The following is a 27,492-nucleotide window of genomic DNA, read 5'->3' as shown; positions in this document are numbered from 1 at the left end:
GGGAAGGAATTAAAACTGAGATACTTTCAGGGAAATGGCATGTGCTTTCTCTTTGCTAATGTGTGTCTTCAGATTGGTAAAACACCTAAGCTCTTGCTCAAGACCCTAGATGGAACTTCGGGCAATGCAAACTCCTCTTCATTTGGTTCAGGACAAAGAAAAAAATTCATATTTGTTGGTGAAACAGCCCATACCTCTGTTTGTTAAAATTCTTCCCCTTTAACTGGCACTAAAAAAGTACAGTAGTGCATGGTGGAGAAAGGTTGTGCTCTTTCCCATGAGTCACAATGTAGTGCAAACAAAGGTGACAGAGCCAAAGAGACCCTGGAGTTCCCCATGCTTTTCTGTTTACAAGGGCATTCCTTGTTCTCTGAGAGCTCAGGGCTCCCTCAACTTTTTCCTGGCAGGGTACTAGGTTTTCAAAAGTTGACAAATCTTAGAGGAAGGCCCTGGATCCTACTTCTGCCTGCTTTTCACAATAGAAGTGTAAGCCAATGGAGCAAACTAAATTTGACTCGAGGAAGATTTATACCTTAAAAAGCTGGCCGTATTTTCCAGAGAAGTGGGCTTACAGGTTTCTTCAGACATCCTTTGCTTAGATAGGATGAGAAGAGAGTAATATCAGCTAGAAATTAATAATATCAAATGCTGGTTATGACACAGCATAAGGAGGCACCATTATTTCCATAATTTTCTTTGTGTCTGAGTTGTTATGAGTTAGTTGACGGTGTCCCTTTCAGGAGGGAAGTAACATTGTGCAGCTCTAGAAACAAGAAACCAGTCAGAGAGTTGTGATTTTGTACAGGGGAAGACCCCAGTTTTCTTTTTTCCAGTGGCTTGTTTTGCCTTACTTGGATACATCTGGTACTTGTTTGTGCAGTCTGTAATTAATCTATGAAATGCATTGTTGGAAGTTATCCTTGGGCCAGAAGATTAGTAGGATTCATATATAATCTGGAGCCATAGTTACCTCATGGGGCAAAAAAAAATAATTTAGGAGGGATATAAACTTTCACTCTTAAGGGCTTTAATCAACCACTAATGACACAACTTAATGGAGAAAAACCTTTCCCTGTGGGCAGTTTTTTTCCATAATTGTTATTTATGGGAATTTTTACACCTTCCTCTGACACCTCTAGGAGAGGCCAGTGTATGAGATGTAAAAGTAGATGAGATGAACTGGAACATGCTGCATTCCAGGTGGAGATTTACAGTGGGGGAAGGGATGGCTGGACAGCCTGGCAGTGGCAGGAAGCTGCTGGCTGGGGAGGTGTGAGCTGCTGTGTCCCAAGCCCCATGGGAGAGCCAGGCTGAGCACCTTCTCTGTCTATCCCCACACTACCATTCTGATCTGGACTGGAAAATTCTTTCAATATTCATATCCAGGTCTGGATCCAGGTCTGTTCATAATCTATAAACAACTATTTGTGTCAGTCCTTTGTCCGCAGTTTGTTTCTTATTTTTTTTCCTTTTCAAAGAAGTGATGCAAGATTTTCAATCCACTGGGTTGTGCAGTCAGCAATTTATTGTGGTATTACAACTCTAATATAATGCTGTTAGAAGTTAGTGTGGCATGTACTCTTTTCACCATAACTAAATGACAAGAAATATATGAAGGTGAGAAGGCTTAGTTGGAAAATGCTGGAACATCAGCCTTACAGAGTGCTTTGGTAGAAAAATTACCAGGATGGATGCAAAGCCTTCAGAGTGAGGAGAAGCACAGGGAGTAAAGATGCTGGACCTCTTTACCTTGATTGCAAGTTAGATGAAGTTATAGCAAGGATAAGATTAAGTGTCAGCAGAGTATTTGTTCCATTACAAATAGCAGTGGGGGGTGCAGAGTCAATTTTCAATCATTTCCTAACTAATGTCAACCACCTGTTATACATGCTGAGCATCTATAGATAGAATGTATCTCTAGTAAGAGTAAATTAATGAACTCATTGTGCCATTACTGCAAATAGAAAAAAGAAATCTCTTGACATCAAGTTAAGAGAAATGAAAGAAATAAAACAGGCGAGAAAAAACACATGTAAAAATAAGGACAGGTGTACTCTTTGCTTTATCTTGACACTTTAGATGCTTTTTGTCCTCTCTGAAGCATGTTAAAATACTATCTATTATTGCTATTTTTCTAGATAGCTTATTCTTCAACAAAGTTTTTTCTAAGCTTTTACTTAGTGATTTTGTTTCCTTTTTATATTTAATGAGAATTTCTGTTCATGGTCACAGCTCACCCTGGACTCAAACGTAAGACCAGAATATAAATCTCCTGTGCATTCAGAGTGGTTGATTTACTAGGGCAGCTCTTGTTAGAATTGGAAGGATTTTTTTGAACAACATCTGTAAAAGGGTTTTGAAATGTTCACAGTGTATGAAGAAATATTTTAAAGTGCAGTAAATGTTTCTTAAACTGCTGCTCACCAATTGTGCTACAACGTAGAACTCCTACTTCATTGATTCCTTTTGTGCTTTTAAGGCAAATTGTAGCAGTTCAGTAAAACTCACTGTTAAATGTTGGGAACTCCTGTGTTTATGGGCTCAAAAGGACTCTTTCTCTTTGCCCTAGTAGTTGCTTGAACACAGAAACTTGCAGAAGCAGTGATGACATTTGCTGCAGTAAAAAATCAAATAGTTAAACCTCTGTAATTCTTGCAACACTTTGGAAATATCCACAGGAGGCTTTTTTGGCTATTTTTTTTTCATTAATTTAGCAAGATACTAAATAACCTGACATTAAAATTACGCAGCTGATAAACATTAAATACATAATTTTGGTGGATTTAAACAATCAGTAGAAATAGAAGTATTGTGTTGGATTGGGAGCAACGTGCTCAGTAGGTTTGGATTCAGGCTGTGATGGACCATTTCCCTTGGGTGATGTTTTGCTACAAGAGAAAAGAGCTGTAACTCCTGAAAGGATCACAATTGTCATGCAGCAGGTGGAGTGTGAAGGACCAGCTCCACTAAAATGTGCACATTCCCATACTGTGCTCTCCCCAGTACTGGTGTAGCAGCTGTAACCAGCAGAGCTCTGAGCAGGATCGATGAATGTCCCTGTTTGTTGCTTACATTTCACAGGTGGAGTAGGGATATTGTAAACTTTTCCCATATGGCTCCAGTGAGCAAGAGCGACCCAAATACCTTTACCTGCTTCCACTGTTCTTCCTTTCAGTAGCAGATAGGTTTTACAAAGCAGTGCATGGTTTGCTGCTTTTCCAGTCTTTTGTTCTCTCTGGATTTCTGTGTCATCTCTACTGCTTGAACTGCTGCAGCTGCAGGCACCAACAGTCCTCTGACAGCATCCTAGAGATTCCATAGCATGGTGTTATCCTTTTCTCCCCCTCCACTTTTTAATCTGTCAGCAGGTTTTAAACACCAAGGATGTTTTAAAAATACCTTTTTTCTCCACAGAGTGTTTTAAATGAAGTAACAGGGTAAGTCAGGTATATAGATAGACTTCTCATCCCTCAGGTTTAGTTAGTTCTGCTGTTTTCAGACATGGTAAATCCCTGGGAAACTTAGCTGCTATACAGGATGATGCTTCTGTTTAGAATTTGTAAAATAGGCCACTGAGAGGACTTTTGTTTAAAAAATAAAAAGAAAATACTCTTTCAGAGGGAATTTTATTAATGAGAATTACAATACTGGAAAATCTGCTATAGATTAGTGAAGATCAGTAACAGTGTATCCAAATGGAACTGGTTGGATAATTAGATTCATTTAATAGGTACTGAAATTTAAACCTCTTGATCCCTCTGACGTAAACATAACTCTTAAAAGTTGTGGAACTTGATTCTAAAAGTTTAATGTGGGAGAGAAACACTGGGACAATGACTACAGGTTTCAGATACGCTGGGAGGAAACGTATTCAGGAGTTAAACAACAGGCATTCAAATAAAGAAAAAAAATAAGAAAAAGAACAAGCCCCAAAAGTGTAGCTATGACATATAAAAAGAAGCTTTAATAAAACCCTGATTATGTAGGTGGCAGCTTATGTGAGCAGTATTGAAGCAACATGACTGGGATAACCAAGTGACAAGTAAGGGATAGTAAAGACTGAAATCATTAAGGAACATCATGTTTTCACTATTCTTACACTCTTTTTACCTGTTCTGTATCATGTCTGTTTTGGCTATCTGTTCTTCTGTATGCCTGTTTTGGTTTCTTATTTTCATGCTGAGAATCCCCAAAGATCCTCATTTTATGATTTCTCCTCTCATTAATAGAATTTTTTTTTTCAATACTGATTGAAATTTATAAGGTATATGCAGTGTATGATTGTCTTTTCTTGATTTGGTGAAAAGGAAAATTATTTACCGAGTTTTAACACATCTTTTAGGAGGATCATACTAAATGGCTGACAGGCTGTCTGCTAAGTAAGAAAGAAAATTTTTAGTAAGATTGGTATAAATTATGAGGTCCTGACAGTCTTAACACTGAGCTGTGCCTCGTTTTTGTTTGTACTACCTAAAGTTATTGCTAAACTTTTAACTGTGCCTTCTGTTTTACTGTCCCCTAAAGTGCTGAAGGATGAACTTTTTCTCAAGCATGTGCACTAGTTGAGAGGATAAAAATTTTAAAACATTTGGAGTGCTTGTGAGAAAATAAATTTTAAAAAAGTACAGCATAAAAGTAGATTATTATCTCTAAGTTTCAGACAATATTTAAATGTTGATCTCATCTTTTTGTCTTTCATGTTTATATCTCACTTCTGTATCAACACTGGGTGATGCTGAAGTATAGAGATAATGCTTATTATCATTTGATACAATGCCTTTTAATCCAAAACCACTTCTATTTTACTATTCTTTAATTTATGGTGGGATCTCAAAAGTACTCAACTTAGATGAGCTTTCTATGTCCATAAAGCTATAGCTGTCTTAAGCAAAAAGGGCGTGTTTTCATCTTTATTTGCTTTTATTTCCTTCTGCAGTCTGTTTTTTCAGAGCATAATGGCAGGCCTGAGCTTGGTTACTCATATACTGGCAGAGATTTTTTATCCTTTTCCCTTTTCAAAATGACAGTGTCCATTTTCTCTCGTCTCTGTGTTTCAGCAGAGTTAGAATAGATTAATTCAAAGAACAGCACTTTTGAGTTCTCTCTTCTTAAAGTGCTCTTTGGGAGACATGGGCTAGCTGCTTTTAGGAGGTGAAGTTATGCATCATGTGCCTACTTTAGTAAAATAATAATTCCATACCTTGAGTTTTTTTGGTGTCATTAAGATCTTAAATGGTTTTCACTAGTTACTGCTACAAGCTTCTGTTCTATAAACTGGTTAGAAAGAAGGAAGAGCAGAACACTCTGTAATTTGTAGTTTGTGATGATTTGGAGATGTTATGTTCAAACATGGGCACTTAAGTGAACATTTGTATTTCAAGCAATTGTAGTACAGGCTTTTCCTTGGATTCTAAACACTCTCTACTTTTCTACGTGCCATCAGCTGGTCATACTTTTATGTAGTCCCTTTCTTAGCTTTGGAGTTAAGGGATACCTGTTTTAGAACTTCTGCAGACTTTCTTAAGTTGAAAATGTGAAAAAGTTTTGTGAAAGAATTGAGTTACCTAATGCTTGATTTTCTGTAATACTTTGTCCAAATGGAACTTGGGGTGAAATAAGTCATGTAGAACCACATTTCGGTTGTCATAGTACAGTGCAGATTTAAATTTAAAAAGTAAAAAGCCCTGTTTATCTCCAGTCCTCTTCACTGTATTGTCACAGCACTTTTGCTAAGGTGTCTCTTGCAGCTTTAAGTATTCCTAATTAGGATTTTGGGCCTGGTTCTTCTCCTAAAATCTTAGGGAAATGTATGATTAAACTCAGCAGAGATAAGATCAAGTACAATTTCCCCCTTTCCATCAACAAAGGATTTGAACTGCAAGTGTGAGCACAGCACATCCTTTCTGGTGTTCTGAATAAGAATATTATAAAATGGTGAACAAAATAGATGACTCAAAGTTTCAAAACCTTTTACACCTTTTTGGACAGATAATGGCACCTTGTCAGACTTGGGTTTCTAGTGCTCTTGTTAGGTTAAACTTGTGGGGAAAAAAGTCACTCTGAAGAGTTTAGTTCCTATTTATAGGGTATCTTTAGACCAGGAACAGCCCTAAGCCTTCAGTGCTTCAGACCCTGGACCCACCTTGTCTTCATAGGCAGATGTTCTCTGATGGAAGTGTTACAGAAGTCCAGATTCCGTGGGATAATTTCCTTATATATTAATATTATAAAACATGAGCAATGTTGTCATTTTATAAAGGAGATTATTTTATGCATAGAAGACCAGTTAACACATTTTAAGCAATGGTAGTGCTGATATTTCCTGTCTTTCAGAGATGGGCTGAACAATGGAGGGTTTCCCATGGTAGAAGCATTGCTGTAAACATTTCTTCTGGTAATGTAATTAGGAAGTATTGGCTCCAGTTAATGTAACTTAAACAAAACCTGTTGTCCTCGGCAAACCTGTTAAACAGGCATAGCCTTGTCTTAAAAGAAAAGAGGGACATATAATGTTTCCGTGGAAACTCAGTTAAAATTCTGATTTGTGGATATGAGCATAATCAGCACTACAATCTAAACTCATTGAATTAAATGAAAAAGAGTCTTAGTTGTGAAGTCAACACAGTATAAAATATCTCTACACATGCAAGAGCCAGAGCCTCCCACCCCTATAGATGCTTTCTATTTGCACTTTAAAAAAAAGTAAAGCAGGGAAATTTGTGCAAGGCCCTTCTCTTTTTGCCTTCTATGGCCATTTGTGCAATTTTTAACACAAAAATGGATATAAGAATATAAAATAAATCTGTTTAAATATACTTTATTGGAGTTTGTTATAATTTGCTGTATCGCTAATGTGTGGTTTTGATTTCCTTTTCTTTTAAATGAAAGTAAGAAGAGTTGTTCCTTTAGTGTAGGACATATCAGCCCTGTACTGTGAGAGAATGGAGAATATACTGTTTGCTTCCATTATAGATGTGCTGAGAAGATTTATAAATTCTGGAAAAAACCTCTAGCATCCCTTTGTAAAACAGCAGAAAAACATGGAATTGATTGAATTGGTGCTAATTAGAAAATTAAATATGTTTTATAAATGTGTTATAGCAGAACTTCCAGGAGAACCTTCGCCATTTAGAAATGTCTACATTTTGGAAAGTGGTATTTCAAAGTTATTTTGATGCCTAGGAAGGTGATAGAGACTTCAGAATAACATTTACTGGTGGCAGTGTGAAATAAGTGCTTCTGGAAAGCCCATCAGAGTCAGCGTGAACAGCTATAAAAACTTTCCTTGTAAGTCAATAATAGGCTTGACTCTACAACAGCACAATCTCTGGAAAGTCCTGCCAAAAGTCCTCTCTTTGAGCAGAGTTTTGAGGGGTTTTTTTGTGTTCTCCAGAGCTCCATTCTGGAAGGGGCTTCATGTTCTTTTCCTGTGCTGGGCATCCCTTAACTCTCACAGACTCCAGTGAGCACTCAGCAGTGCTCAACACCTTCCAGGGAAAAGCCTCAGCTGAATTTGCACCTACAAGGCAATGTATTAGAAAAAGAAGCTATTTTGCGTGATAAATCCTTAGTTTAATGTATAATCAGACAGCTCTCTTTGAGAAACCTTCCCGATTCATTTCAAAGTTATTACATTAAAGAGGATTACATTTGGTGCCCATTATATTGATTTCACCTCAAAACTTACCAATTTATACTTCTAAAATATGCCTTAAGGCTGTACTGACAGCTAAATCCTACTAATCATTAGTATATAAATTGTAATAGACTACTTGTTGAAGCATCTGGATAGCAGTTTATATGAAGTAAGTATGGTCCATTTGTACTTTTATTGTGAAAATCACATCAGCACTTACACTATTTCCAGAAGTTAATAACTCACCCAGAGAAGTTCACTTATGGCCATAAATTGGCACACAGATCTCAGGCAATGCAGACGTTTTATTAAAAAGTTTAAAAGTCTGACAGTGCCTTTTAATTTTATCAGTCTCAACATTTTTTGAAAGCCTTATTTCTTTGGGTTTTTTTTTTTTCTTGATGTATCAATTAAAAACATTTATTAAGTTTGTATTTGGTCATAAGTTAGTCAATATCTTGTTCTTTGTATTTTGTGGCTTTAAGGAGGTGATTTCATCTCTGTCTAATGAAGCAAATAAGCTCTTGGCTAATTTTCAGCAACATGAAAACACCTCTTAATACGTGAATAGTCACCAGATCAGACCTTAGCAACCATTCCTGCTGACACCTCTGCAGGCTTATGTAGCAATTCTGAAGATGTTGACTTCTTATTTTTCCTGAAATCTGGTAAGTAGACAAGTAAAATAGAAAGCTGTCACCCCACCTCTGATTGCTTGGCCTCTTGGATGACATTAGCTGTTTTTCAGTTCATGGGCATGAACTTCTGCACATTAGATGAGGCAAAAGATAAATTATTCTCCCCAATACAGGTCATTGCTAAGAGGTATAGTTAACATTTCTTGGCAATCTTTCAAAATCGTGGCAATAAAATGTTCTTATGAAATAAAGTTAAGTAAACGTGAAAATGTTCAGATTACAGCCACTGTTAACCCATAGTTTCAGAAACTGACTTTCAAGTGAAATGTATGTAATACACTGCGCACATCTTGAAAGATGGTATTTCTTTTTACTTAAGACATAAAAATTAGAGTATGAAAAAGAAGAAAATTGCTATTTCAGTACACTGAAAAATCTCAGTGTTATTAATTTAAGATTGCTTTCTATTCCTGACATGGTTTAAACCTCCAGTTCAGGAGATTCCAAGAATGCTAGTTTATAGCTCAAATGCTAGCTCCTACTTTTGTAGAACAAATAGGCAACTGTGTTCTTTTCTACACAGAAAAGAATTAAATTTTATTAAATTTTATTTAAGAAAAATACATTTTTGATCCAAAAATGGAAAAAAGCAGACAAATCTGGTTTCGCAGATAATACTCTTCATGGAAAAGTAAAAGCAGACAAATCTGGTTTTGCAGATAATACTCTTCATGGAAAAGTTTAACATCTGTATCTTTTGCTCTTACTGTTTTTTTAAATTGTTCAGTAAAAGACACAAAAATAAATCAGTTTGCAAGTCCACCAGTGCTATTTTCCTTGTACTTGCAACTGCAGAATACCATGGTACTACTCAATATCAAACACATAAAAATATGGGCACTGAGTGTTTCAGACACGTAACTCTTTTGTTACTTTTCTAAAACTATAGATTACCACCATGTGGTTAAACAGCAAAATCATGGTTAAATAAAGTATCTTAGAAAAATAAAAACATGAGAACTATTTTGGAGCATTACAGCAAACATTTGACTTATAAATCATCCAGCAGATATGGTGTTGAAAGGCTGGAGACTTTTATTTGTTATGAGGCCCTTCTGATGTATTATTTGACTTCAAGTACATGACTCGAATTTTCAGTAATTCAAAGTAATTTGCTAATCACAGTATAGCACAAAGAGTTTGTAGAGATTGTCACTATTATTATGATTATTACTCAGTAAATAAGAGATCCAAGACATATTTCCAGTTGATGTGGTTTGATAAAATGTCACGGTTTCCTCATTTGATGTCCCAAGCCCAGTTTGACTGATGGGATTTCATATATCCATAGACCTTGTATGGACACAGGTCCCCCATGACAGCAGGAGAGAGGGAGTGGCTGGTGGTCAGTGTGTTCTGTAGGCAGGAAGAGTTGGATTCAGCCAGTTCCCTCTCCCTGCAAGGATTGGTACCAGCAGAATCTGCATGTCTTGGGCCCCAGGTCTGTGGTAGGGGGCGTTGAACTGTCAGGAGACAAACTGGACAGAGAAATCCCTCATCAGTTCATTTTGCAGTGGATGCCATAATATTTATCTTTAATGTCTTGTCCAAAGTATTCTGTGTCTGGAAGTAGGAACGCTTGTACCCATTCTGCTATGACAGGATTTCAGTTTGGGAGGTGCAAGCCACTTTGGGAATAGTGAGAGGAGCTTTGCCCATGTCTGAGATCAGCCTTCTCACAATGCTGAGAAATACAGAAACAGATTTTTTTTTTTTTTTTGCTAGTATGCTTAGGTAGTAGCCAGAATCAAGTCTGCAAATAAAATATGATCAAGGCTTGAACGTGTTGTGTTTTAGTTACAAGTGGAAGCAGAAAGTCTTATATATCCTAAGAGAATCTGGTCACAGTTTCTAAGAGTTCAGACAAATATCCTAATTTCTGGCTGTTTGTCTGGACTTTGAGCCTCTTAGGGTTCCTTAATTGCCAACTTGAAACCACAGCCTCTTGGCTGAGATGGAAAGGTGCTCTGGCTATGCTGCTCTAAACTAGGACCTCAGCTGTGAGAAGTAAGGCTTTTTCTGAGAACTTGACAAATCCTGGATCTTCCCTAAAGATTTATAAAAGTGTTTACAAATACATACTGTTCCTACTTTTCGTTTCAGTCATGGGTTGTACTTGAATAGCAAGAAAACCCTATGAAACTAAAAAATGGTTAGGGAGTTATAAAAATACTCTCACTGCTTCATTATTTCAGCATTACTGTGGTCAGGTTTCAATCTTCACATGCTTCCTATACCATTGGAATTCAGCATTATTTGTCATTGCTGTGGCCATGCTAGGAGGTGCTGGAAGAAAGTTGAAGGCTAATAGGAATTCATAAAAGTTCTGCCACCAGCACAGTTTCCTCTGTGATGGTTCTTGCCTTCTTTCTGCAGGCTGCTGAAGCTTCCTGAGGCTAAAAGTAGTACTACTCAGCTTTCTTCTTTTTTTTTTCTTTTTAATTTTTTTTAGATTCCTTTCTTTTTGTTTTTGGTAATGGAATGAGCCAGGTGTCAGGCATTTTCTAAGAGTCACAGGGAGGATCCTCCAGACACCAGACAGGGCTGAGCTGTGCCCTGCCTCACCCTCTTCAAACTGGGCCATCTAAGCCACTCCTTTATGCTATCAATGTACTCCTTGTACTCCTCAGGAACAAGGCACCTATCTTTCCAGCAAAGTGCACTTATTGTAATTTGGCATGCCAAGGGGTTACCTTCCTCCAGGCTTATGGGAGGTTTGTTTTAGGGTTTTTGGGGTTTTTTTTTAAAGTTACAGATGGATTTTCAAGTACCTCCCTCAAGCTGTTCTCCTGGTACACAGAGTTTATCACGGGGTAAATGAGCAGAATTCTGTGGAGCCCTTTGTCACAGTGTTGGCAGCACATCAGCTGCTGTCCTGCAAAGTTTGGAACACAGGATGATGATCTGAACAATAATTTACAGATAACCTGTTTCCCTCCAAGATCCTCTCTGAAGACTCCTGAAAAGGCAATGGACTTCCAGTCACCAGTGTCTATGTTTTTTTATGTTTTCACTCAATTTATATCTTTTTTGCGTTTCCTCCTGCTCCTGCTGCTACTTCATTAGTCCTCCAGAAGGAGGATGTGTGTCAGGGAGTCAGAGGCAGTCTGGTTTATGATGATGTTCACAGACTGCCCTCCACAGTTCAGTTTGTCAGGGCTTGGCTGCAAACCAAGCCCTTCAGCTTTCCCTGGTGGTTTGAGTTTGGATGAACTTCGGCCTCCCAGCAATCATCATCCTGCTCCCCTTTCAGCTTGGCCTCACATCAAGTTCCCAGCATCTCCTCCCTTTCTGCTTGAGCTTGGCCTCCAGGAAACATCATTTGCCACTGCCTTCCCTCTGTCTTGGGAGTTTCCATGCACACAACATCTTTCCCCACTAATTCTAAAAATCTTCTGGAAGACAGTAGCAGGTTTGAGGTTCAGGAGTAAAGAGGCAGAATTTCAGCTTTCCACCACCCATTTAAGAAGAATTCACTCTTTCACATTCTGCATCACAATAGCTCTGATGAAGGAAGCAGTCTTTGTCTTGCTAAATCTTATGACATGTTCAAACTCCCATAAAAACCCAATCATTAAATAGGACTTAAAAATATCTGTGTATGGGCAGTCATTCCACTTATTCGATGACAAAAAGAGAAAGGTAAGATACCATAAATAATACAAGATGTTTTTTCCTGGTTATTGTCCAGAATCCAAAACCAGATGATATTTTCCACTTTGAGATATTATTTTACATTATATCGGGCTCTGCAGCTCAAACTGAGGTAGAAAAGGTAAGTGCACATTTACATGGATTTCAAAGGATTTAATAATAAAATATTTGTAAAGTATTAAAATCATTGAAGAGTACTTAAATATGCAATAGACATACTGTGGAGTTAAGCAAGAATGTTCCATGTCAGGAAAACAAAAAAGAAAGTTGTCAGAATATTAGAAATTGTCCCTGAGTTAAATAATAAGCTGTAAGGAAACCACAACACAAGACAACACATTGCAGAGGACAGTTCCTGAAAAATAATAACATCTTATCAAAATGCATAACAGATACCTTATTTTTGCTGGAGTAGGAATTAGGCTTTATCATAAGAAAACCAGAAGAAAGTGCATAACTGCTCAATAGTTTGTCCCATCTTTTTGTCAATTTTGCTCTTTTACCGTAGGCTGCCAACAACAGCTCATTATGAGGATGGCTGGTATCACCACCCAGGATTGAGACTGCCTGATGCTTTCAAGCATAAGCTTGTATTTTCAGTATATAAGAAAAATAGCCACACTTAAACAGTTAGGATAATTGGGGTTTTTTGGGATGTTTCCATCAGGGTCAGTCATTCCAGGTGATAAAATCAATAATTTTTTCATGTTCTAATGTAATTCTGAAGATATTGTCTTTGAAGAGAGGAACTGAAAACAACAACCAGCAGTGAGAGGAGGAAGGTATAGATAAAAGGGGAAAGATCACTGAGAAGGAAACTGAATGAAGTGTGAAGTTTGGAAAGGTGAGACTGCATTTTACTGTGTGAGTGAACTGAACCAGGGATTAGAAGCAGTTTGGGAAGTGCCCAATTCACAAGTGCTCGTTCACATTTTTATACATCCTGCATGTGATTTGAGAATGACTGTCACTGAGAGTACAGCTATGTTGGGGGATACCAGAGCATAACTTTGTTACTTATTACCTAAAGATATTATTGGCAGAAAGTTCCTGTTGGAATACCTCTAATTTGTTAGCTAAGAGTTCTTGGAATTGAGGGAAGAAAAATACCTAGATTTTATTCTTAATCATTCTACATAAAACACCTATTTTTATAATTTTTTTATCATCTTTAGTGGTGGGATTCTTGTATTAATCTGTATTGGCTGTTCTTTACAGTTATGGTGTTTACATCTCAGGGTTGTGCACTGGGGTGTAGCAGAGTCAGTGTCTCCTTCTTTGCCTGAGCTAAACACTGAAGACAGATTTTGAACTGAAACAGATTTAGTGTATAAATAGAAGTGCAAACAACTTTTTAAAAAGTATTAAAGTGTGTTCTGGATAGCATGTAGTTGTATTTTAAAAGATGATAAATCAGAGTTAATACTAGTAGGGAAAAAGAAGAGCATCTTAAAGAGCCTGAGCTCAATACACAGAGGTGATACAGATTGAAAAATAATCCTGCTACAAGTCTCTATCCAAGATTTCTTATTTTGAAGCCAAGTTAAACCTCATTTAAGATAATTCCATCGGAAACAGGAGGCCAAAATGTCCTTAAGATTTTAGGCATCTTTTATGTATGTGAAAGAGCCTTAACCTCTACTGTATTCTGTGGGAAAAGGAATGGAGACCTTAAGGCATTTTTGTAACCTTGTTGATCTAGTGTTTATTATATACAGTGTCATAGTGTATAGATATTTCAGAGAATGGAAATCCCTTTAGCTTTTGCTGCTTTTTCCTATAATTGTGTATTGGGAATCCATTTGTCAGGTTTATAGGGAGACTCAGCTCCTCTCTTGCCTGAAATAAATCAGTCTAATCTATTTTCCTCTCTCAAATTTTAAGTAGGAAATTATTCTTTTTACTTAGAACCTAAGAAGGATTCTAATTCTTTGCACAGAAGTAATTTGTTGAGGAAGGATTTCCTTATCTTTCTGTCTATTTACTTAACCATGGAGATTGAAATGAACATAAGCAATCCTGATCTATTCCGAGTAGTGATTTGTTTTCCTTCATGTTTGCCTCGATACTAAGCAGCCCTGAGCCATGTAGCATTTGAGAACTGCCCAATACTTCCATCCTGAAAGCAACCCACTGAGAGAGTAAAATATTACCTTCAGCCATGGAATCGATGCATAAGGAAATTACTTATTTAGCAATAATTATCACTGAGCCAAGAGTTTAACTTTGTCGTTCTCAACCATCTGTTATTTCACAGGGTCTGCACTACAAAAATAGCAGCCACTTTATTAAACAGAGGGAGGAAATCTCAGGGAGTTAATAACTGTTTTCCATAGGCAGAATTAAAGGTATTTATTTGAATCACCTAAGTAAATTTGCTGATGTGATTAAAACAAAAAATTGGATTTGCAACATTTGTTTGAAGTGACACATTTTGTGTTACATAACACAAAATACCCCTCCATCAGTTCCCATCAATTCTTCTCCTGCCTGCCCTCCTGCAGCTCCAGCCCATTCTCCTCTGTGACATTAGAGAAAAGGCAGCAGTGAACACAAAACTCATTTTTTCCTGGCTGAAGACAAACAATTTTTACCCTTTGGCCATTTTGGTTGAACCAAGCCTGGAAATGTGGAAGAATACCTTATACTTTGAAATGTATGTTCCACACAAAGCTCAGTTAGAGTTTTTGTTATTTGTGGCAGTTACCTGGGTACTTTCCTGACCAATATGTAGAAAAATTTCAGTGCAATTATAGCTTTTTAATCTAAACCTCTGTGGTAGCTGTTACACCCAGAAGGCTAAACTATGAATTAGTGACATGGGAGACATAATTTTGAAATTCTCCTGTTTCCTTTTCCCCCCACATGTAGCCAGTTTGTAAAACATAGATTTAAATATTGGGTGGCTTGGAGCACAGATATTTTATTCTGAAGTTCTCTAGTGCTGAAGGATTAGGGATTGCTCAGGAGAATATATAGGCTCAAAAACCTTTTGAAGTATATTTGAATAGCTCTTATGGCATTAAATGATCAGACAAAAAAAAAAGTCATCTTCTAGTCACAAAGTTCTTGAAAAGCTCAGGAGGGAAAAGCCTGCAAAAGTGCTTTAGAATCACATGAGGGGTTGAAAAGAAAATTATTTTCCTATACATTAACAGTTAATTCTTTCAAATCTAGAGGCGTTCAAACAATTTTTAGCTGAATTTTAGGAACTATTAGTAATTTTCATTTAGGAATATATTTTGTAGAATACAGAATATTTAGAAGCTACTCATTCTGTGACAGGGAAGAATTCTGCAGGGAACAATGTGTAAATAAGACAAAACTGTGAGATTAATATCTCATATTAAGATAGAAGTCTCAAAAAAATTGCCTCATTCTAAAACTGCCTTCATGATGCCATGTTTATGAGATGTATTCTCTTCTCCTATCCTGCAAGCACAGGTACAGATCATAGAATCATGTAGATGGGAAAAGACCCTTTAGATCATCAAGCCCAACTGTAAATCAAGTCCAGCCATCATGTAGTTGACATCATGTAGTAGTTCATTATTTAATCCTAAGTAAAAGGATTTCAGAACTCTAATTGAGGAATTACTTCACAATGGAAATACATTAAAATGTTGCTGTTGTAACATTGTATTGCCTTTTACCCTCTTCAATGGCATTGTACCTCAGAGATTAAAGATACAGCTCTTTACAAAGTTAGAGAAATAAACTGGTTTGGTTTTGTTTTGTTTTTTAAAGGTAGGTAATAACTAAATTGATAATGCCTGGACCTTCACTTTCTGCACAAATTACTGCTGAAACTGTGGAATCTGCTCAAGCGGGAGCAAGCCCAATATTCCTCTCTGTCTTTTACTTTCCCTCACAGTCTGTCCAAGAAAGCATCAAAATCTTAGAGCTGGTACTCTGAAACCAAGCCTGCAGCTGCCTCTCCTCATCCTCATGAAGAGGGATGCTCTGCTTTTCATAGAAAGTAATCTCAGCATTTCATCTCTTGTTATGCTGCAGCATTCCGTTGTGACTCAGTGAACATGGAATCTTTTGCAGATCAACTTTGCTGTAATTATCTTGTTACTGATTCAGATTGTGATGTGTGGTAGGTTTTGTACAGGACACAGAAAACTTTCAGTGCATATTGACTTTCTATGTCTGTAAGGAGGGTTCTGAGCTGTAAAGTTACTGCTTTTCTACAAAACATTTACACTTAAATCAGAATCATAAGACAATTTAGAGTGGGAGGGACCTCCTGAGCTCATCTAGTCCAAAATCCTGCTCAAATTTGTATACACATATTATTTTGTTGGAGGATAACAAGAGTTTTAACATTTTAATTAATGTTTATGATACTTTCATTAATTGTCATTAACAGTTTTCAAGAACAATAGTTTTCTGGGTGGTGCTGTCTCTAACAGTGTGAACCCCAAAGGGCTGACCTTACCAGGACCTTAAATGAACAATATCTAAGTACAGTCCACACATCTCTGCCTGTTACAAGCACACGAGATTGGCCTTTCCCATGCTGACACAGCATCCAGAAGTGGTGTGGTTTCCTTGTGGAAAGTTCCTGAAAGCCTGTGTGTGTTTTGCCTGCATTTCCGAAAAAGCAGGCAGGATGTGCTAGGAATGAACCCAAAGGCAAGCAATAGATGAAGCAAACTTGTGCTGCATGGCTGTCAGAGAGCATTTTCTTATGGACGCTCATATTAATTCCTAGATAATAAAATGTATCTGGAGACAGTCTCCTCTGGTGTTCATTCAGAAGGAAAGCTGGATTTCTCTACTTTCATAAGCACACAATCCATAAGTTAGAGATAGCAGAAAAATATTTATAGCCTGCTCTATTAAGAAAATTCTTTATGTAATTTCACATCCCTCTGTATCAGTTCATTACACATTTCATTTCACATACTTTTCTCTACCTGCTAACACAAAATGAAATATGTGCATGACATCAGTGTGTGTGCATTTGCAAAAGCAAGTACCAATAATGTAAATGTAAATATGTTTTTAAACTATTCCTGCTGTAGACCCTAGAGGAGGAATGAAGAAATGAAATTTTATTCAGTTTTCCAAAACAACTTTTTTTTTTTTTTTTGAGGCTTTGTTTTTTAAAGAAACATGATTTTGCTAGGCATTAGATCTTCAGACTTTTAAAGCTTTTTGAATTCTCTCTGTTTAGGAAGATGAAACCAGAAGAATCAACTGCTTTTGGATCTTCTGCAAACCTCAGTGCATTATGTTGCTCTTCAATAGAAACAGTGATAGGAACATCAGACTAGGCTGGAAGAAAGGTTCACTGATATTTGGAAAAACATAATCCCACCTGAGATTATGATAAATATATAATTTAAACCAGTAGTATCTTGAATAATTATTTCATAAAATTGCAATCCATTATAATAATATAATTTTTAAAAAAAAATTATACCCAGTAATATTTGCCAGATATTTTCCTTTAACAGAATTATACATAATACTCTTACCTTCGATTTTTTCAAATACATTTTTAATGCTTCTTGTGTTCCACTGATAATTTATGGATTAAATGACCTCAAAATAGTCATCACTTGAAATGTTAACCAACATTTTCATGTTGTTTCAGCAAATCTTCATGGGTTTCAGCAGAAAACACATTGTGAGGGTTCCCTACAGCTGTTATATTGGTTCTAGGAAAACATAAATGAGATTGGTGTGAACATAAATATGTTCAGCTTGTGGTTCTTTGATATTAATTATGGAGACATGCAATTTGGATGATTTTTTCTTTTTTTGCCATGTGTATTCTTCACATTATACAAGCAGCATCTTTCTGTTTAAATGGTTTAAAATATGACTGTGGTTTCATCAGTTTAGTTAGTTGTGGTTTTTTATTTTAGGGCTTAACTTTTCATTATGAAACCTTTTCTTTCTGACTAATTTTAAAGAATTATTTTGAAGGAATTAAGCTTGTTGAGTTTATTTATTTATATTTTCCTTTCCCAGCTGTAGGTATCCAGATGAAACTTGAATTTTTCCAGCGGAAATTTTGGACTGCAAGCAGACAGGTATATTTTAAACTGAATTTTTCTTTATCATTGAATCCACAACAGATTTTTAACTGGGGAAGTGATGATCTTGTCACAAGCAAACCATTGTAAAGAAATAATGTATTGGAAGACATGTTCTGGTTTTACATTCAGGTTCACCATTACAGAAAAGGAGAATTCAGTGGTGAACAAGAGTTGCTTGATTTTTGGAAATGTGCTGGTTTGGCCAAATTTAGAAATATATCCTGTGAGCGAAGGCAGGGTACAAACCATCCCTCCCCCACCAGGTTCGGGAAAAAATCTTCTTCCTCGCAGGAAAGTGAAAGAGATAAAAACTATTTCTTTAACAAACACAAAGGAAAAGGAAAATAATGCTAAATAATAAAATCTCTCACTGTGGAGAAAAACCTGGGAAAATGTTAGAGTTGTACCTTTGTCTCCCTCCTCCTTGGAGCTGGGGCTTGGCCCAGGGCCAGGCCCTCTGTGCTTGGTGGAAAGTCCTCCCGATGTGTTCTGATGTTGAAACAGTCCAGCAGAGAAGAAGGGAAAAAAATCAGAGTCCCAGGAAAACCAAGTTCAACTCTCCTGAGGAAAAGGAGCTGAAAAACCTGGCCCAAAGCTGCCTGGAAAGCAGCAAGCCAGGTGCTTCCCTCCGCTCTCCCTCTCCTGCCCCGGCTGGATGCCAAGAGCCGTCTCTGTCTCTGTGTCCTCGAAAAACACAAAAACAAACTGCAAAACTGTTTTGAAAGTTTTGTTGGGTTTTTTCTCTCCCCCCTCTCAGCCTCAGTTTAAAGGGATAGAAAGGCATAAAACTAATTTCTGGGCATAGGGCAGCAATGGGGAATACAACAGCAAGTCACCCCAAGACAGGAAAAAATTAAAAAGTTTATTAATTTTAGGCCCCAATACATAAAGAGTTAATTTGCTGGCATGTGGTTTTTCTCTCTTATAAAAAGTGTAATCAGTAAAAAAAAGTGTGGTATTTGTTTCCAGTGATAGCAGAATCATGACTTTTCACTCAGGTTTTCTCTCTAACACTCAGTAACTGTGGGATCACATAGATTAATTAACAAAATCACATTACTGAATCATGGTTGGCACTCACAGTCTTCAATAAACTTAACCTAAACCATTCAGGGATAGAATTTTTACTCACTGAAGAGGATAATAAGGTACTCTCTAAAGATTAGGAGATGCCATCCCCAGTCTGAGAATCGATTGGAACTGTGCTATTACAGAGAATAAACCCTGACCCCACCCCTATTGGAGAATCACCTCTCATCCATGAATGGTCTCAAAGATTCTAGAGTATGAAGGAGATTGTGCAACTTAAAGCAGTGGAAATTGTCACAGTGTGAATGAACCCTTTCTCTGCCAAGAGGAACAGAACATGTTTGGTGAACAATTCAAAAGTTTGCTAGTCATTTTTAGAATTAATTTAGATAAAGATGTAATCAATATCAACTCCTTTAAAATTTTGCTCATATGAATTTATAAAATGTTTTATTTTGTAATCATCAAATGAGGACTGAAAGCTTTTTATTGATTTTTTTTTTTTTGTATCATCTTTAGTGTGCATCTCTCGATGGCAGATGTGCTATAAGTTGTGATGATGAAGTAAGTAATTAACAGGTTTTTTTCCCATGTATACCTCTACTGCAGTAGAAGATAAAGTTGATGAATTTAATTTCTACATTATGATCTTTCGATGTAATTTGGAATCACCTTGTAAATATTACACTATTTAGATAGTGAGACTTTTGTTATGCCTGTCACAGATACCCACTGAATTACAAGGTTGACTCCAGTACCTCAAACACGTGTTGCAATAATTTCTGCTTTGTGAGTCCAGTTTGGGAAATAATTTGAAGACGTGCCAAGGCATTTGTTTACCACTTTATTGTTAATGACAAAAAAAAAAAAAAAACCCACTAGCAGTTTAAAGTCTTCAGCTGGACACCAGCAGGAGCCATATAACCATATGTAGAAATTTAGTAAGAGCATGAACACTGCTGATTTAGAGATTCCAGACTTTCTCTTAATGACAAAACACATTGTTGGTAGGATTCAAACAAATATCACAGCTCCTCTGGTGAGTCTGTTAACTTTCACAGCTTCTCTCAATGGCAAGGAAATATCTGCTGAACGTTTATGGTATAAATTAAAAGTAAACACGAAGACATTAATGTCAATTGAATGGCACAATAGTCAATAAATATTAATGACTACTAATAGTAATATATTAATTGTAAGTATAATTAATTAAAAATAAAGGGAATTAATTAATGAGTGTGTGATATCTTTGATCCTATAATAGAGACAACCTATTAATTGAAAATACTTTCTTTTCTTGAGAGCTTTGAATTTGCTTATTTTTTCTTGTTTTTCTGATGCCTCACATTTTATTTTAATGTTCTGTTTTCTTTCTTTTTCATTTTTGGTTTCTTAACCCAAGTTACATTCCATTACTGTTATTGAATACTGGAGCTGTGAAAAATACATAAAGGACTTGAACTGGATCAAAGTTACTGTAATTCAGATGTGTTCTCAGACCTCAGTTAACATTCTTGCTGTGTTTATTCTGGACTTCATGCCTACGGTTTTACAAGCTCAGGGACCCTCCACCTATGGAACGTTCCCCTTGAAATCTGAAATTCACTGAACTTGAACCTTTGGCCAAACGTGAGCATAGTTCACTTCCAATACCTGTGAAACATTGTGAATTAGACCTCTTTTATACAGCTCTAGCCTATGCAAATGCTATTATCCCACGCATTAATCTTGTATCAGAAATCTGTTTGAGATTTGCTAATAGCGAGTGAATGCACCCTGCTGCCCTTTGTCAGTGCTAGAGATAAATTACAAGCTGTTTCTTTAGCACAGTGATGAATACTGAAGGTTATTTATCTTGCTGGCAAGTGGTGAATGAACAGTCCTGAATGAATATTTTTTTTTCCTAGTTAATATTTCTGAAATGGATTGAAATAGAAACCCTCTTATCTTCACATTCCACAAAAAGTATATAGATTCCATTTATTGCATTATGCCTGTTTCCAATAGCATTGCTAAAAAATCAGTAACTTTTAAAGTTCTGAACCATGCTAGGGAATGACTAAATCTTAGAGATTTGAGACGTGGCCACTAATTCTTGAATCGAGCCAGTATTTTCCCAACAGCATATAAGCCATAAACTATGAAATTAAGCCTACATTTTTTCTTGTCCAGCATGACTTCTTCTATTTATTTTCTATTCTATGGAGAAATATTGTTTCTAAAGGAGTATCTTTAGATTAATCTTTCATGCATGAGGACTGCAAATATGTATCCTCGAAAGATCTCTGTGTTGACTTAGTTCCTCTCCTCATCCAGTCAGTGGGAGGTTTCTGGTTGGCTTTGGGGAGAGCAGTGTTGTGCTGTTAGAGCCTCCTTCTGAAATTCCATCCTTCACACACCATTGAGGTTAAGGAGCTGCCTCTTTTGAGTGCATCAGCTCTGCTCAGTTCTTTGCCAGCATCATCAGCTTTTCACATTGCATTTGCCAACTTTGGGCTTTCTAGCAGATCAAAGGTTGAAAATGAGTTGTTTCAACTTCCTTTTTGACAGGTTTTCTGTCACTGAGGGTGCTTGTAGCTTGGGTTCTCCTATTAGAATGAATATCCTGCATTTGCATTAGGGAATGATGATCATTCTGAACTTTTGCCTGATTTCAGCTTTTTTTTTTTTTTAAAAAATCTACTTCAAGCCAGCATTTGTGCAAATCTCTCCTCTTCTTTGGCCCCACAGAACTGTACTAATATGTGGTCAGAATGAGAATCAGGCACATCTAAGCATCTTGGGAAATATCAGACTGCATTTTTGCCTCTTGCACAGCTACTACTGTATGGGGCTGATTTCCTCCCTAAAACAGCACAGAGATTTTGCTGGATGTGTAGTGTAGCAGAAAGCATCTTTTGTCATATTTCTGTACAACCCATTTGCAGCAGGAAGGGTTTCAAATTAAAAACAAAGCCTGGAGGATTCCTATATTGGCAGACATTCCACTTATTTTTTCCTTTTTCACAAATGTCATCAAAAATTCAATAAGCAAGAGTAAAAATGTTTGCTGATTTAGACCAAAAATAGAAACACAATAAAGATTTAACACTGAGATAGGTATTTGGCAATACTGAGGAGAAACTGAGTTATATCAGGGTTTCAGGGTTTGAGTTGAACCTTATGTTTAAACTCTGAAGTGCAGTAATTAAAACTTTGCCTGTAGCAAGTAATTCCATGAGGTTAAAACGGTGCATGTGTGTGTGGAGGGAAGCACTGATTTGGCTTTACCTTGTTTTATACAGTTCAGACGTCTGACCTACGAAAAGCTAACAGTCCTACCTCTAAATCCAGTTCCCAATTAAAAATACAATTTGAAAAGCTTTAGGAGACCTGTGGGGCCTCTTTTACAGAAGTTTCTGGTCCCATCCCCCAACGAACAAATTAAAAAATATTACCTGGTCCCCTGTTGGTTCTGCAGGCTGACACTGTGTTTTCATTAATACATCGTTAGGGTAATGACATTGTGCTGATGTTTTGCTCCAAACACAGGAGAAGCCATCAGGAACACCAAAGTTCTGTGCCTTTGCAAACTTTGTTATAAGGAAAACCTTTAAGAACAGATTATAAAAACACAGGCTCTTGTTTTTTATGTTTGTTTTTAATTGTCTTGTTAGTAATTATCCTCCTATTCTGTACACATCTTTGTTTTGTTTTGCATGAAAAAAATGCATACAAATTAAATTGGATAATATCCCATAAGTCAAGTCTGCACTCACTTAGAATTTATGTAAAACCCTATAACAACCTGAAGCTTTTACCCATTTAGAATTGTCTTAGAAGTAAAGTATATAATTAACTTATTGCTGTATCTTAACATCAAAAATTAAAATAGCTTTTTATTATTTTTCAGACAATCAACTGTTACCTAATAGATAACAATGGATTTATTTTAGTATCTGAAGACTATCAACAGGTAAGATTTTTCTTGAGTCTTCTCATGTAATATCTTAATCTAAAATTACTTTTTTTTAAAATAGGCCACCATCTGAAAATGGTAAGGAATTAGAAACACAAAATTTTAAAAAAAATTCCTTCTACAAAGAATATAATTTTTTTTCTCACAAGAGCTCAGTTTCTGTCTCCCATTGGAGCAGTGTCTATTCTTAAACTCATAAACGTTCTCTTAAAGACCTTTCTCACTACAGAAGTGTCTGTCTTCTGTAAGAGGTTTTTACTCCAAGAAAAAAAATTTCTCTGTGCCATTTTTATCATATGGAAAGTTTGGGAAGGGAGGAGGGGAGGACCCAGAGCTTTTACATTCAATCTTGAGATAATGAGATTTTACAGAGATGTTGGCTGAGAAGTTTGTTTTCTGAAGGGGATTACAGTCATTGAAGGACTAAAACTAAGCACTCAGCATCACAATGGAGAGGACAAGAAATAAGATTATCACAGAATCACAGAATGTTTTTCTTAGTCCTGCAAACCTTATGAAGGAGCCATCACCATTCTCACTAACTGTTGCCTGAAAACTGCTGGGATGGTGCCCCAGTCATGCCAGAATTGTCTGAAGTTGAATTGTTTTTATGTGTTGGGATTGTGAAGCCACACTCCTACTTAGCCCTATCTGAATTAGATAGGATTGGCATTACCAAAGAAATACACTCGTTATGGAATGATCTTGATGCACTTAAAACGTTTGTCTCATTGTTTCCCCTTTTGTTGTTGTTACTATTTACAGGTGCAGAGCTGTGATTTGTGTCAGTGATTTGTGTCAGTGATTTGCTGGTTCATATCTGGCTATGGCCAATAAATATTAGGAAGAGATGTTTCTTTTTGTAGTTACCTGATAGAAGCCTTTACATATACCTGTGAATAGTTTGGACAACTGTTGCACCAGAACTAGGCTAGAAATGTGTTCTGACCTGTTTTGTTAGTTAAATGAATCTAAGAGGGACAGCAGAGAAGTCTCTAGGGTTATATAAATCTATGATAAGTTTACAATAGTATATGTCTATTTTATACATGTAGTGTGTATACAGTCTATTGTGGATAGAGAAGGGGTAGGGAAGTGGGATGATGCCTTATCAATTCCTGACCTATCTGGGGTTGATTCTGCACTGTTTTTATATCAGCTTTCCAAACATGACCTGAGCTGCTCCAAGAATCAGGCTTTTGGGGCAAAGTAATTCTTCTGAATTGCAACTAAATCCTTATGTACTAAAAAGCCAACGATAACCCGGGTGTGACTGCTTTGGGGGAGAACTAGCATTTACAAAGGGAGCTTTTGTGGAGAGAACTGTCACTGAAATGTCTTCATAAGACTGGTGCACAACTTGATAAATCAGATTTATTACTATCTAAGGTTATATGAGGCATTTATGGTTTGGAATTTCTTGATGTTGCCTGCCTCTCCAATCATTAGGGTAATCTTTCTTCATCAGTCAGCCATGGCTATTGAAGCTGGTATTTTTATTCATGTTCCTTGTGTTTCTAGGAGACTCAACATACCCATATGTTTTGGAAAATGTTCCAAGATTCCCCTGAGGAAAGAAAAAAAAAAAAGGCAGTACTTGCCTTTTAGGTGAAGGAATGCCTTTTTTTAGCTAGGGCTGTAACTTTTCTGCCTGCAAACTCCCAGGTGCATACTTGAGGTCAGCTAAGTTCCTTGTAATGGAATTGGGGTTTAGTTCTTACAAAACCTATGGAATCCATGCAATTTGAGAGTGTAGTGCCCTTTCCCCCTCATAAATTGTGGGATTTCTCCCTTTAAACAATGAAGAGAAATATTCAATCCTTCTGGGAGCTGAGGATCTAAAATAAAACAGGTCTTCCCAAGGTAGAAAAGTGCTGTACTTGCAAGATTTTCCACTGTCACATGAATGGCTGCAGATGACAGAGCCACTTCCATCCTGCGGACCAAATTCATAACAGCAATGTTTGTTTCCTCAACAGAGATTTATTTTTATTAGTCCACAAGTACTGAATAGGGACAAAATGAGTAATTCATCAGGCTGAGTGGTTTTAAGCATGAAATGACTCTGAATGGAGTTAAAATTTATAGGATTGATGAAATGTACTGTTCCAGCTCCTTAAACAGGTCATGCAGGAATTATAAACAACGCTTTTTAATGACTGTTTATGAAATCCTCTCACAACCTGTTTATATATTTTTTGAGAAACATTTTAATCACAAGAGTTTGTGATCAGATTAGTGTGTTTTCTTTACAAGCTTTAGTTTTGAATGGCTTTTGTTTTTCTGATATTAGATGTTATATAAGGTACCTCAATATATTGTTTAAGCTCTCACATCTGCTCAGGGGTAATAATATAATCCCAACAACTTGCCCTTACTGGGAAGTCCTCTTCAGATTTTATGTAGTAGCAGTCCTGAAAACCTGTCTATGTAACTGTCAAAGCCACTCATCAGATCCTAGAATACGCCAGTTTAAATTGCATCCAGTGTTTTTTTTTTGCATGTATCTACGCTTTTGGTAATTCCTTGCATTTTCCCCTTACAGACTGGTTACTTTTTTGGGGAGGTTGAAGGGGCTGTAATGAACAAGTTACTAACAATGGGCTCTTTTAAGAGGTAAGAATTAACATTTTATCTCTTAAAAATGTTTTAACAAAAAAATTAAAGTCATGTAGAAGAAAGCCAAGAGTGGTGGTGTGGCTGGATTGTCATCTGTGCCTCTTTTCTGTACACTCTGACTGTAACTTGGTTCCACACACAGCAAATATTGACAGTATTGGAGTCAGCCTACCGTGAGTTTCTTATTAAAAGAATGGTTTATTTGACTACAATGTTAAAATTGAGTCCCTTTCCTCTTCCCACTGGGCTCAGGTGGAGAAGGGATTGGGCCACATCCACTACTGAGCAGTTTTAAACAGCTCTAAAGCAAGACATAGATGCCACATTATCATTTTGACCTGTAAAAAGTTGGAGATTGCTCGACCTAGACAGTGCAAAATGCCCTGCTGTTGAAGGGAAAGTGTGTTCTCCCAGTAATCCATCTCCATTCACATGCTAACTTATCTTTGAACATTATCTTTGTGACTATTGGCCTGGTCTTAGTTATCACAATGACATTAAAAAATAACCGTGATTTTATGTGTTATCCTTTGAAATAAATTATGCCATCTGGGGAATTAAGAAAAATCTTTTCCCTTTAATCTATAACTCACCACTGGAGTCTTCATGGCTTTCATGTGGTCTAAGAACTGTTCTGTACCTCTTTGTCCACCTACAGAACAAGAAAACTGCTGATAATATATTTTATACTTTTGCTTTTTATTTTTCTGTGCATTTCTAGTATGAATAAAAAGACATATTACTGATATAAATTTATTACTAAATAAACCATTAATCAAGGTTTATTTATTACCTGTGAGGGTGTGTACAGAGGCTCCCTGAACAGGTGGTTCATGGGCTTGCTTGGTAAATCAGCTCCCTTAAAGGCAGAAAGCTTTCTGTGCTGCTTCTGTGCATGATAGCTGAGTACTGCTCCCAGTAAATGACTGACCTGAAATGTAAGGATCTACCACTCATGCAATCATCCCCAATCCTAGTTTTCCAAAGGTGGCAACTTTTTTGCATTTAGCACCACATTTTTAACATATGCTGTAGAAGGAATTAAAGCAATACCTGTTTATGGACTGGGTTTGGCAATGAAAGGATCTGCTTATACAAGAGATGAAGCATTTTATTTAATCCAAAGGACAACACACAGTCACAACGAAGACATAATGTTTTAACTTGTTCCAATTTGTTTTGTTCTGCCCAGCAAAGAATTTCAAACAGAACTTCTACTCAGTGATTGACAGTGGTGGGCACCACCAGTGAGAAAACAGGCATAGCTTGAGAGTTCCATCTAAAATGCAGTGGGTGGCTCTTTGGAGTGGGCCATTGGTAAGGATTTTGCTGGTCTTGGACTTCGTGATTAGAGATAATAAGCTCAGTACAACTGAGCTGCATACTAAGGGAAGTGTAAACACGAGTCAGTTATTCAACCGTGATAAACTGACCACTGCAAATCAGTTAAAGATGGGAGAGGATCAAAGTGGAGTAATTGCAAGTGAGCAACTTCCTGTACAGCAGATAGCAGCAGCAAAAAAACCCTATCTTTGAGCTGTGTTAGATGAAGCCTTTAAATAAATTATTCCAACAATATGAAGAAGAAGTCTTTGCTGGTTCTCATGAAAAATAATCAGGCACTTTTACAATATTTTTAAGATTATTTATTTGTCTGGGTGGGGGTTGTGTTTTGTTTTTCCAAAATTTATTTATATGAAATAAGAAGAAAATAAAAAGAGTGCTTGCTGCAGTGGTGAGGTCTGTCACCAGGACCATTTCCCTGAGAGCACAGTGTGGGCATTGCATACATTGCACTTGTCATTGCTGCTCTTACCACGGAGACAAAGCAGAGAGCGAGCT

At 36.8% G+C, this 27,492-nt stretch overlaps 1 protein-coding gene across 6 annotated transcripts in view; it reads left to right on the top strand.

The window, feature by feature from the left end:
- CACNA2D3 (calcium voltage-gated channel auxiliary subunit alpha2delta 3) overlaps positions 1–27,492 on the top strand; it is a 398,896-nt gene that overhangs the window by 336,466 nt on the left and 34,938 nt on the right. For 4 of the 6 annotated variants that reach the window (XR_004242342.1, XM_032120753.1, XM_032120750.1 and 1 more), the window contains 5 exons: positions 15,863–15,967; positions 17,977–18,038; positions 19,593–19,637; positions 22,966–23,028; positions 25,577–25,647. Coding sequence is in view for 5 of the 6 variants with exons in the window: in XM_032120753.1 (XP_031976644.1) it covers positions 15,863–15,967; positions 17,977–18,038; positions 19,593–19,637; positions 22,966–23,028; positions 25,577–25,647 (346 nt within the window). In the remaining variant the exon portion in view is untranslated. The remainder of the gene's footprint in view (positions 1–15,862; positions 15,968–17,976; positions 18,039–19,592; positions 19,638–22,965; positions 23,029–25,576; positions 25,648–27,492) is intronic. The other 2 variants (XM_032120752.1, XM_032120751.1) reach the window with 1 other exon arrangement.

The sequence above is a fragment of the Corvus moneduloides genome, chromosome 11 (assembly GCF_009650955.1).
Source record: "Corvus moneduloides isolate bCorMon1 chromosome 11, bCorMon1.pri, whole genome shotgun sequence".
In the NCBI taxonomy this organism is placed as follows: domain Eukaryota; kingdom Metazoa; phylum Chordata; class Aves; order Passeriformes; family Corvidae; genus Corvus; species Corvus moneduloides.
Note: the sequence above shows the minus strand (reverse complement) of the source record. Positions and strands in the feature narration are given on the sequence as shown.